At 36.9% G+C, this 10,965-nt stretch overlaps 1 protein-coding gene across 4 annotated transcripts; it reads left to right on the top strand.

Moving 5' to 3' along the window:
- Nucleotides 1-357: 357 nt before the first annotated feature.
- Nucleotides 358-9,888, top strand: LOC139971618 (kyphoscoliosis peptidase-like). 4 transcript variants are annotated; one of them, XM_071978263.1, is made up of 6 exons: nt 649-784; nt 2,417-2,569; nt 3,750-4,006; nt 5,017-5,246; nt 6,040-6,200; nt 7,783-9,888. In XM_071978263.1, exons 3-6 carry the CDS (start codon nt 3,773-3,775, stop codon nt 9,360-9,362), a joined length of 2,205 nt encoding a protein of 734 aa, XP_071834364.1. In that variant the 5' UTR covers nt 649-784; nt 2,417-2,569; nt 3,750-3,772; the 3' UTR covers nt 9,363-9,888. The 4 variants fall into 4 exon arrangements, with proteins under 4 accessions (XP_071834380.1, XP_071834371.1, XP_071834356.1 ...); XM_071978279.1 differs by lacking the exons at nt 649-784; nt 2,417-2,569 and adding an exon at nt 358-481; XM_071978270.1 differs by lacking the exons at nt 649-784; nt 2,417-2,569 and adding an exon at nt 511-633.
- Nucleotides 9,889-10,965: the final 1,077 nt, after the last annotated feature.

Below are 10,965 nucleotides of genomic sequence, written 5' to 3'. Positions count from 1 at the left end.
GTTTATATATCACACTATACATGTATACCACTTCGGGGTCGTCTATGTGTTCGTTATGTTAGCCTGTGCAGCTACCTTCACGGAATCAAGTTAACCTACATAAGCAGCTAATGTCTGTTTGCTTATTCCATTCAGAGATACAACACAGGACAATACTTGATGTCGTCAACACGCTCTACTAGGTCATTCTGCATGTCTTATATACTATCTGTTTCATTATATACAGTATATAATAAGACGGAGAGGTGTTTTCTAATCAGCATGGTTGTTCTTAACGTAAATTAAATATACCACCTGATACACTCAAAGTGATTTGATGTCATCGCAAGGTAAGCGAACTACGTCATTATGTGTTATATTGTATGTTTCGTTATACAGTATATTATATGACGGAGAGGTGTTTTCTAATCAGCATGGTTGTTCTTAACGTAAATTAAATATACCACCTGATACACTCAAAGTGATTTGATGTCATCGCAAGGTAAGCGAACTACGTCATTATGTGTTATATTGTATGTTTCGTTATACAGTATATTATATGACGGAGAGGTGTTTTCTAATCAGCATGGTTGTTCTTAACGTAAATTAAATATACCACCTGATACACTCAAAGTGATTTGATGTCATCGCAAGGCAAGCGAACTACGTCATTATGTGTTATATTGTATGTTTCGTTATATACAGTATATTATATGACGGAGAGGTGTTTTCTAATCAGCATGGTTGTTCTTAATGTAAATTAAATATACCACCTGATACACTCAAAGTGATTTGATGACACAAGGTAAGCTAACTATACATCATTATGTGTTATATTGTATGTTTCATCATATACCGTCTAGTACTAAGAGGGGAGGTAGTTTTCTAATCAGCTTGGTTGTTCTTAATGTAAATTAAGTATACCATATAATACACTCCAAGTGGTTTTACCTTCTAACTTGCCTGAAATACATCTGTAGTTATCATTGGGTTCAAGCAGGTTGTATGATCAGCTTAATACTGTTGCATTCTATATCACGTAGGCATTATTCAACTCATCGCGGACACGTGGCAAATGCTATCGGTTATTCGCAGTCTCGTTCGTTTAATCGATATCTCATGAATCCCTTCTTTTTCTGTCGACGTCTTTTAATAGATAAATGTTCACTGGGATATGACAAGGAATAAATCATTGTAGCCTACATGCACTGCGTACTTTGTATACGCCAGACAAACAATGCATCATTGTGCATGTCCATGAAGTTTGAACTTTTCCAGTTAATATAGAATTTAACGCCGAAATTCACCTTGAATCTTTCACACAAGGAAAACTATCATACTATAGGGTGGCGGCTGTTGTCACTGCTGTTTATGTGGTGGTGATATGTGCAGGGGTGGAAGGGGTGGGGTTGGGAGGCGGGAGAGAGATCATAGATCAATATAGATTTAAAACATAAGAAGCCTTTCTATTCGAACAAGGGTCTGGAATTGCTAACACTTTGGACTTAAGTTTAGTTTAGTAGAAAAACTTAAAATCCAGTTTAGCTTTCTCACGTTTACTAACATCACACAGTGACACCACTTCCCCACCTCATCCACACCCCACCCCACACGCGCGCACATTCATGTATCCTTAGTAAATTACATAGTAAGGTGGATCTATATCCTGATCGAAGGAGAGTAGGCATGTGCATATATATACAGGGAAGTGCTCTCAAATTGGTGGGGGTATTTTCCACCCCATTTGAAAGTTTGCAAATGAAGTACGCTTAGTTGGTAAATGGTGCTATTTTTATCCTCTTCTGGAGCTAATTTCTGTGCCAAGTATTCACCCATGTTTTGGTAAAATTAAAATGTGTTATATTAATCATCAAAACTATTACCGGGCTGAAATATTTAAAATACTGTTTTTGCTGGACGGCATTCAGAACTGCCCGGACGCAGCCGCTCGGCGTGAACACATCCCTGTATGTATGTACACAGTATACATATAGTACATTCACAGTGGAAGAATGACTTCACCCTACTTCCCAATTTGAACAATGACATTACAAAGAGAGATCAGCGTAATCGACTTTGAATTAAGTCTGAGAACGGAATCAATTGGGTACAATAGCATGACGTCATAACAGTTACCATGGAAACTTTGGTTAGCCATCTTGCAAGAGCTGATACGGTTTTCTGACGCCCTTTTGACATTTACGTGTGGTTGCGATCTGTTTACATCTTTGGTTAATAATGACCTTTAAAAGACAACAAACTGCTTCGATTACGTAATATTTGTATACTTAGCTGTTATTTTAATTATCGATGGTCATCTTGATAAGCACGTGTGAGTATACAAGTCAATTGGATTATTAAAGTGTTCAACAAATAGAGACCATAATAGAGTTATGTGACCTTTGCTTAATTGGTGATTTGAAATAAACATTTATAGACTCTTTTCTGAAGATCGTCTTTATACGTGTACTGGAAGACGAGAGGAAGAAGTCAGACCAGCGTAGAGAATCGCTAGATCTAATATAATAGTGTGAGAAATGTGTCGCTTTGGAGATACTTAAAGAAAATCTTTCACATTTCTACAACTTAGGTAAATATTCTTGTTTCTGATCATTCTTGTATTTTATTAGGCATAAACGCATATAGGTGAGTGGTACATGTAAATACTAAAGCACTTCATTCCATAATTGGTCGAAAACAATGCTGAGGGTACCTATCGTCCCAGTGAAATATTATTATGTGCTGTATACATGATTGTATTCGACTTCAGAATTACGTCAAATAATACACATGTTATTTGTATCCGGGAGATGATAGTACATGGAGTTCGTTACGTCACTAGCAGTACTGTTATAACGATTGTATTAGTATCCGTACTAAATACCCATTGTGCATTAACAAATATTCGAATAATATAGTTATAACTACTGCTAGTGACGTAACGAACTCCATGTACCATCTTCTCTCGGATACAAATAACATGTATAATATTTGAAGTCATTCTGAAGTCGTTGATGGTTTCAATATCAAAACATCCACATACAAGCCATGTGTACGGGTTAATGGGGTCTATGTTTGTATTAAGTATACACTGTTGCGAATGATATATGTCAACTTAAAGGGTGTGAAGACTCGCGCAAAAAGAAACGTCTAATGCCGGTAATATGACCTAGTTTCGAATGAGGTGTAACAGAAGTGTTAGACACCACCATCGATCCCAGAAAATACACACACAGCTCGCTACCGTCGGTAATTAGACACTATAGAGTACAGTCAGTACATACATCTGCGGTGAATACCCACAGCACAGTGTACAAACGATACAGCGATGGACATCTCAGGTTCAGCTAAAGATAACAAGGTATCACGTTTCATTGCTGTCTGCATTTTGTAGCGACACGAACAGAACGTCACTTGCAAGCAACAGAAAGTTAACTTTTTTTTCAGATGGCCGCACGCGGTTTGGGGCGAGTCTTCAATGCCTTTAAGTATACACTGTTCTCAAATTCAAGCATGTTGATAATCTCCGTAAAAAAGTGCGAATGCTATATGTCAACTTAACAAGTCTATACGTCCTTTTGTTATGCATGACGAAGATGTTTTAAAGTACTGAGTATATGTTGGAACCAGAGAAGGGGCTGTGTACACGTGTATGTGTGTGTGTGTGTGGGGGGGGGGGGTTAATGTTGATGATATTTAATACTTTTATTTAGGAAAACCTAATTGAATGGTTGATATAATTAGTCTTACTCTTTTTTATTTTCGTCAAGTCATCTTTAGATGAGTGACCATTATGGGTGGATCCCAACAGTCCAGACACACTGCAGGAGGAACCGATGGCGGTCACGGAGCCAACCCTTATTTTATAACATCAGTCAAACCTGGCGTACAAGCCATGAAGAACCAGCGACAACTCTACCGTAAGATGGACAAGGAACTGACCCTGGTGGATACCTTCTGGGAGGGCAAGAAGTCACTCATGAAGGACTTTGAACCCTTCAAGTTATTAGATCAACATGCAATAAAAGTAAGTTCTTTTTATACTTACTGAATATTTTAATTTCAGGACAGTTTTAAACAAGCAAATAGACCCTTGACCTTTCATCATAGTGGGTATAATAAAGTTGGTGTGCTAAACAATATCCTTTAAGCAAAGTGATACGTTTTTTTCAGTGTAAATTGGCCAGTTTCAGGGATGGCCACAGTACTTCTGCAGGTTTAACTGCGGTATATAAACTGCTCTATACAGAATAGGGCTATCTAAGCTCTGTTTATCGCGAGGAGCTGCAATCACGCAGTTAGTGACAGTTTTCCTCAATTCATAGAACGCCGTTACGTTCCGATCGTTTTCTTCAAAGTGTTCCCACCGACCATATAATGAATGATTCTTGTAAAAGACGTCACGACACGACTAACAATCAGAGTGGATATAGAGGTTTATGAGGTGAGGTGTCGCGGGACGGTGCCGTTGATGCTTCAGTGGGGATGAGGGGGAGGGGAGGGGGCATGTGGGATATTTGTGAGGGTTTGTCATATCTAGTTAGTAATTGTCCGTGGATTTATTTTTCTATTACCCCTTACTATATTAAAATAACGCACCACTACTACGCTCTACTCAGACAACAAATAATGACAATACAAAAAAAAAATCATTTTTTTTCCATCAAAATCTAGTTGCCTCCAATCAAAAGAAAACATTTTAACGTTTGAATACGCGGAAAATCCCTGGATTGCTTTTCACCGAGTCAAAACAACATAAGATAATGTGATGCGGTCTTTCGTTACTAGTGTGTGCATGGTGCGATACGGTATAACAGCTGTAATGTTAAATCTCGGAAAAATGTATCATATATATATAGTTTGTTAATATTTTAAATCTTGAATTCACACAACGTTGTTATCTCAAGCCATATATATATTACTATAGGTTGATGTATTGTAATGTCTATACTACGATACACGTAGTGCACGCCGTATTTATTTTTCTCTGTTGATAAGATAGTGTTAATTTCTATTCAACTTGATTAATTAAAACAGACACCGAGTCATTTGAAGGGAGACATGACTGGTTTAGTCCAGCATCTGATTGGTCCAGCAAAGAACCCTACACAGAAATATCGAGTATTGTTCCGTTGGATCGCAGAAAACATAGCTTATGACGTAGTTGGCTTACGGGCTGGTGCAGGCGTGTCTACTGCCCAAGAGGCACTTCAGCGTGGTGTTGCTGTGTGTGGAGGTTATGTGGACTTGCTAAAGAAGTTTTGCGAGTGAGTATATGACATGTCAACACCATATGTCAGATAAATGGACTAAGACAAATAAGTCCAAAGTATTGTTTCATGCATATTCAGTAGTCGTAGATATATCACGACCACAGAAGAATACACATGTACATTAAAAAGTTAATTGTGCATGCAGTAGTGACCATTTTTGACATGCTAGCATATTTTGGCGGCCAAAATTGATGACATTTAAGAAAATAAATACATTAAAATGTGTAACTATACTTATAGGCTAATGAATTAGCTTTAAGTTTGTGTGTTAGTCTGAAGTGCAGGCAAACGAATATCACTTTTATGAATGTAGACTGTTAAAAATAAAGATTGATGTGATCTGAGATAAAAAGAGAATAAGTAGCACAAGGCTGGTCTAGCTAGCGCTTCTATAGACTACTGGTACGGTAACAATAGGAACGAAATGAACTTTGCAAGAAGGTTATAGTGTTCCAGACTTGTTACCTAATGTCTTTGCCTTTATCCACGATTATTGGCATCGAAATTAATCTTATGATGTATTTGAAATTGTCGGTTAGGGTTAGGGAATTGGACAGGGGTGTGTGATGGGCATTGCCAGTTAACTGTTTGATCCCGGCTCACGGATACATGGAGTGCAATTATATTGAGGAGACAAGTAAGTCAGCAGCGTGATTTAATTGCCAATGTTACAAGTAAAACCTCGCAGCTATCACTATCTCTTTTTTAATTTTATTTATATATATATTATGTTTTTTATATTAAAATATAAAATTTATAAAAATATTTTAAAATTTGTGTCATTTAGAATTGCAGAACTTCAATTTGACTCCGTGAATGGTTATGATAAAGGTGCAAACTACTATGTTGGACACGATAACCTTGATTCCTGTAGCCATGCATGGGGTCTAATCTACTTGGGCGGAAAACCGTTTTACTGTGATCCTACGTGGGCAGCTGGTAACGTTAGTAAGTATATGTACATAGACCTATACGTACAGTGAATACTGCAGCAGCTGAGTCCTGTAGTCAGACTTTGAAACAATAAAGGGTCATATACGGATTATACCTGTAACTGTGGAAGTTTTAATAACAATTAATAAACTACGCTCCATACTCCACGTTTATTGTGGTGAGCGAGGCGACCGATTTGAAATATTTTTTTCTCTCATTTGAACTTTCGTCTTTGTATTTTTCGAGAGAGAGAAAGAATTAGCAAATTTTCCAACATATCAATGTGTTTGTTTTATCTGGTGTAGCCTACATGTAGTCTAATCTGCCGTAAGAAATCAGAAAAACATTAAATCAAGTTTATTTTATTGAGCATCAAATCTTCAAGTTTAGGATGGTGGAAGATTGCTGGGTGTTGCTCGTTTTTGTATATCTATATCTCATTGCAATATTTATGAGCGGGCGTTAGCCTGAATATTGGCTAATTATGTTGATAAAGTAGTTTAACTGTGTCACTCTCAGAAGAATCATGATTGTTGTTAAAGCATTATTTGTGTGTCGCTGTGCATATGTGTGCACGTGCTTGCGAGTCCGTGCGTTTCTTGTTTTATGTTGATCAGGTGATTTAACTGCGTCACTCTCAAATGAATCATGATTGTTGTTAGGATATTGTCTCAGTATTATGTGTGTGTCGCTGTGCATATGTGCGCACGTGCTTGCGAGTCCTTGCGTTCCTTTTTTATGTTGATCAGGTGATTTAACTGCGTCACTCTCAAATGAATCATGATTGTTGTTAGGATGTTGCCTCAGCATATTTATGTGTCGCTTTGCATGTGTAGGCCTATGTGAGAATGCGAGTCCTTGCGTTTATTGTATATGCAGCTCGCTGTTTCAACAATTTTGGTGAAATGTTTCACTATTGGCTTCCTGTAGTATTCATTCAAAGATCATAACACAGAACTATAGACACTGAGACAGCCGCGAACATATTGACACATATCTGACGTCAGAGGACTGATGCTCAGTGCGAGGAAACAATGTTTTTTTTTTTTATCGTTGCCATGGTTGTATCCTAAATAATTTTGTTTATGAATTAGCATGATGATTATTTAAATGATATTATTTTGTTTAAGCTTTATTTAATTTATACAAAAACGCCTGGTCAAAGAATTTAGTAGATATAACACCTCCCCCATTTCCCCTGTCCTTCTCGCACACCGTACATAGATACGACAGCCTCCCATTCACGCATTTGTGGGACGCCAGGTAGGCATAATTCGCACGCCGGATAAAATTTCGAAAGCCATGCCGGCTGCTCACTTCCTCACCTTATGCACTGTGTTGAATAATTTCCTGTATAATTTATGCAGGCAAGTTTGCTTTCTTGTAGAGAAAACACTGTCAACAAAATACTCATCTAGTAATAACATCATGTGCAGGTAAATACATGATAGTTAAGGGACCTTACGTTTCCATCTTAGGACTAAGCATGCTAAGAGGTTGTTCTGCGAAGGCTTCTTTAGTCTTACTTTTGAGTCTATAGATGTCAGTCATCAAATATTTTCATATTATGATGTTTTCGTTCTCTTTCGATATATAGGTAAGTCAACCAATACATACACTAAAGAATGGAGGGAACATTGGTTTCTAGCAGAACCGAATCATTTCGAGAACACTCACCTCCCAAACGACCAATCAGAGACCACAAGTAGACAGAAGGACCAATCACTGGAAAGCTGGAATTTGTCTCCTAAGATCGGGCCCATGATGTACGTCATGAAGGTGTCACTTACTCAGAGAGAGGGCGTACTTCATGCAAACGAGAAAAACGAAATAGATATTAATCTTAAGATGGAAGTTCTTGGTTCAATTCAACACTTTCTAACGTCAAAATCTACAGATTTTAAAGAAGATATCGGTTATCAAGTGATGCACTTCTGGAAGGATAACAAGATAACTTTGCATGTGCGATTGCCTGGCCCTGGTACGTATAAACTAGACGTGTACGCTACAAAGACGCTTAACGCAAGCACTGCCAGTGAAGGATCTGAAATGCACGATAAACTGGTGACGTATACTATCATTGGCCAATCAGCAAAGAGAAACACACCCTTGAATAAAAGACGTTTTGGTAGTTTGCCGCCGGACGTTCTGAAAGGGTTTGCGTGTGTAAGTCACACAAAACCAATTATAGAGACTTCTACGGAAAGGGTCGTCATTGAATATTCATGTCCTAAAGATGGTGATCTGCTTGCAAAACTGAGCACTGAAAATCAGCCGACAGTCGCTCTGAAAAACAGAATGTACCACGAGAGGTTAAAGGGGAAGCATGCCTTCCACATTCACTTACCAAGAGCAGGTTGGTACTACGTATACTTCCACAACGATCCCAAGTCCGGTCAGTACACACAGTTTGCCGTGTTTATGATTCATTTCACAGGACAGTCAAGTGACACCAATCCAGTGTTTCCAGAAGGAATCAAATGGAACCCTTTAGGTATATATTATGAAAGTAACGTGAAATGTGTGAGTCATAAGAGTTCTTACATCAGACTTACAAAGGGCGAAGGTTCTTTAGCTATAACTCGACCGTTCCAATCAAACTGTCCCCTCAAATTTACTCTTAACGACATCAACTCTGACAAATTTCAAAAATCGTCGCAACTGATATTCGCCCATTCAAACTTTGGTAAAAACGACCTGGAGAAGTCTAGCGTTTCTCTCCGTATCGACGAAGCCGGATTTTATGTCCTGCATCTCTTCATTCGTCAAACGCTGGCAATGCGGTGGTTGGTCGTCTGCTCGAAAGGATACGACGGTGACTTGTTTCCACCAAGTGATGATTCCTGGGGTCCAAGTTGGGACGACTTCAAAGCACTAGACCTTTCAATGACTTGCGATGCAATGGTCAATATACCAAACGGTCAACATACTTTGAAACTCGCCCTTGGGAAAAAGAAAAACTTAACTATCGTTGGAAAATTAGTAGAAGCAAATGGGCGCGAAAATCTTTCTTACCAAAAAGCGGTAAGAGTAGATGATTCTGATTCAAAGTTTAGAGATATAGTGATTAATTTGCCAGACGAAGTCAACGAAGCTTGTTTAGAGCTATACGGATGCGATAAATCCAGTGGTAACAGCTTTCCGAGGATTGGAAAATGGCTGTTAATACGAAAGTAACTCATCTATTTAACAACTTTACTTGAAGTCTTCGATAAGAGATGATAGCCCACTTATGAAGTGTAATATGGAAATGATGTTACTTGGCAGATATATATATGATATATCCACTGCTTAATATGCATATCAACCATAATAATATTTTTAAATTCATGGAATTGCTCTACTGCCCTCTATTTTAATGTGACCATGACAAATTTCCTACTGACTCAAATTCAATTATTTAAAGAAAGCCTTAATTTGACAATTATTCCAACTGTCTTCCGAGAGACCGAGATGTTGCCTTCTTCATCCTTCTCAACAATAGTCTTTCGTTGGCGATGTGAATCCAGAATATATATTTTTTTTTATAGTACGTGTGATCTTATATTGTATAGGAATAATGGAGAAAACTGTTACACAACTATGCTGCATTTAGAGAGTGGCTGGAGCTCCAGTGAGATATGAAAATTAAATTGAGAGATTGACAGCCAATGGTTGGTTTAATATATATATATATATATATATAGAAGGTTTTTTCACTGTTCTTGATTTTCCAACTCATTACGATTTCCATTTATATATATATATATATATATATATATATATATATATATATATATATATATATATTTATATATATATATAAATATATATATATATATATATATATATAAATATATATATATATATATAAATATATATATATATATATATATATATATATATATATATATATATATATATATATATATATATATATATATTATTTTTATTCTATAATATATTATGTGAAAGAAATAAGTTGTAAGCAAACAAAAATGTCCCTACTCTGTTTTCATACGTTTCGCATTTGATCCTGCTAGGATCAAAACGTCAGGCATTCTAACATTTATATATATATATTTACCCACATAAGCTTTCTGTGGTAGATATACAGTTTATTAACAACTTATCTCTCTTATGCTCTTTTCTATATATGAGTCATATTTTAGATACATGTACAAGGTATTCATGAAAGCAATACGAATATAACTCTATTATGTATTACTACAATGTAAATTTTATCAGTAGATAGCTAAACATAACCTATAATCAGCATAAACTACATTATTTATTCAGTAATATATATATACTTTAGTCTTTTACTTGTAGTTTTGCCGACTGGTGAAACTAATTTGTTAAGTACTGCATCCTCTGTGGGAAGTTCGTAAATTCAAACTTAACATACTAAATGTACAGGGGAGTGAGGCAGATGGGGGGGGGGGGTTGAGGGGGATGGAGTTCCGCACAGGCTTCCAGGACACACTCAGGAAAACCGTAGGATAAAATGTATCTTGAAAATCTAGACAAAAGTTACAAAAAGTGGGGAATGGAAGGAAAAATATAACAATATTGAACTAACACAGAAATATCACAATATTGGTCGTGCTGCATAATAATGGATAAATGAATGTGTAAGATCTCCCATCTCCATCCCTCTTCTCCCCCCCCCCCCCCCACAAACCACATCGGCACAAGTGTTACTCTATATGTAATACATACAGAAGCACCAATAGATAGAAGTATTAACAAGAATGAATTGAGTTGTGGTCTTTTATTTCTACTATTTTTATATCTTAAC

This window comes from Apostichopus japonicus, chromosome 1 (assembly GCF_037975245.1).
Source record: "Apostichopus japonicus isolate 1M-3 chromosome 1, ASM3797524v1, whole genome shotgun sequence".
NCBI classification, from domain to species: Eukaryota; Metazoa; Echinodermata; class Holothuroidea; order Aspidochirotida; family Stichopodidae; genus Apostichopus; species Apostichopus japonicus.
The sequence above is the reverse complement of the archived record's forward strand: the minus strand, read 5'-3'. Positions and strand labels throughout refer to the sequence as shown.

What these genes read in the sequence shown, in the direction of transcription:
- LOC139971618 (XM_071978279.1), top strand. Translation starts at nt 3,773, where the DNA reads ATGGGTGGATCCCAACAGTCCAGACACACTGCAGGAGGAACCGATGGC. An exon ending in TAGATCAACATGCAATAAAA is followed by an intron (nt 4,007 to 5,016) that starts GTAAGTTCTTTT and finishes TAATTAAAACAG; the next exon opens with ACACCGAGTCATTTGAAGGG. An exon ending in GTGGGCAGCTGGTAACGTTA is followed by an intron (nt 6,201 to 7,782) that starts GTAAGTATATGT and finishes TTCGATATATAG; the next exon opens with GTAAGTCAACCAATACATAC.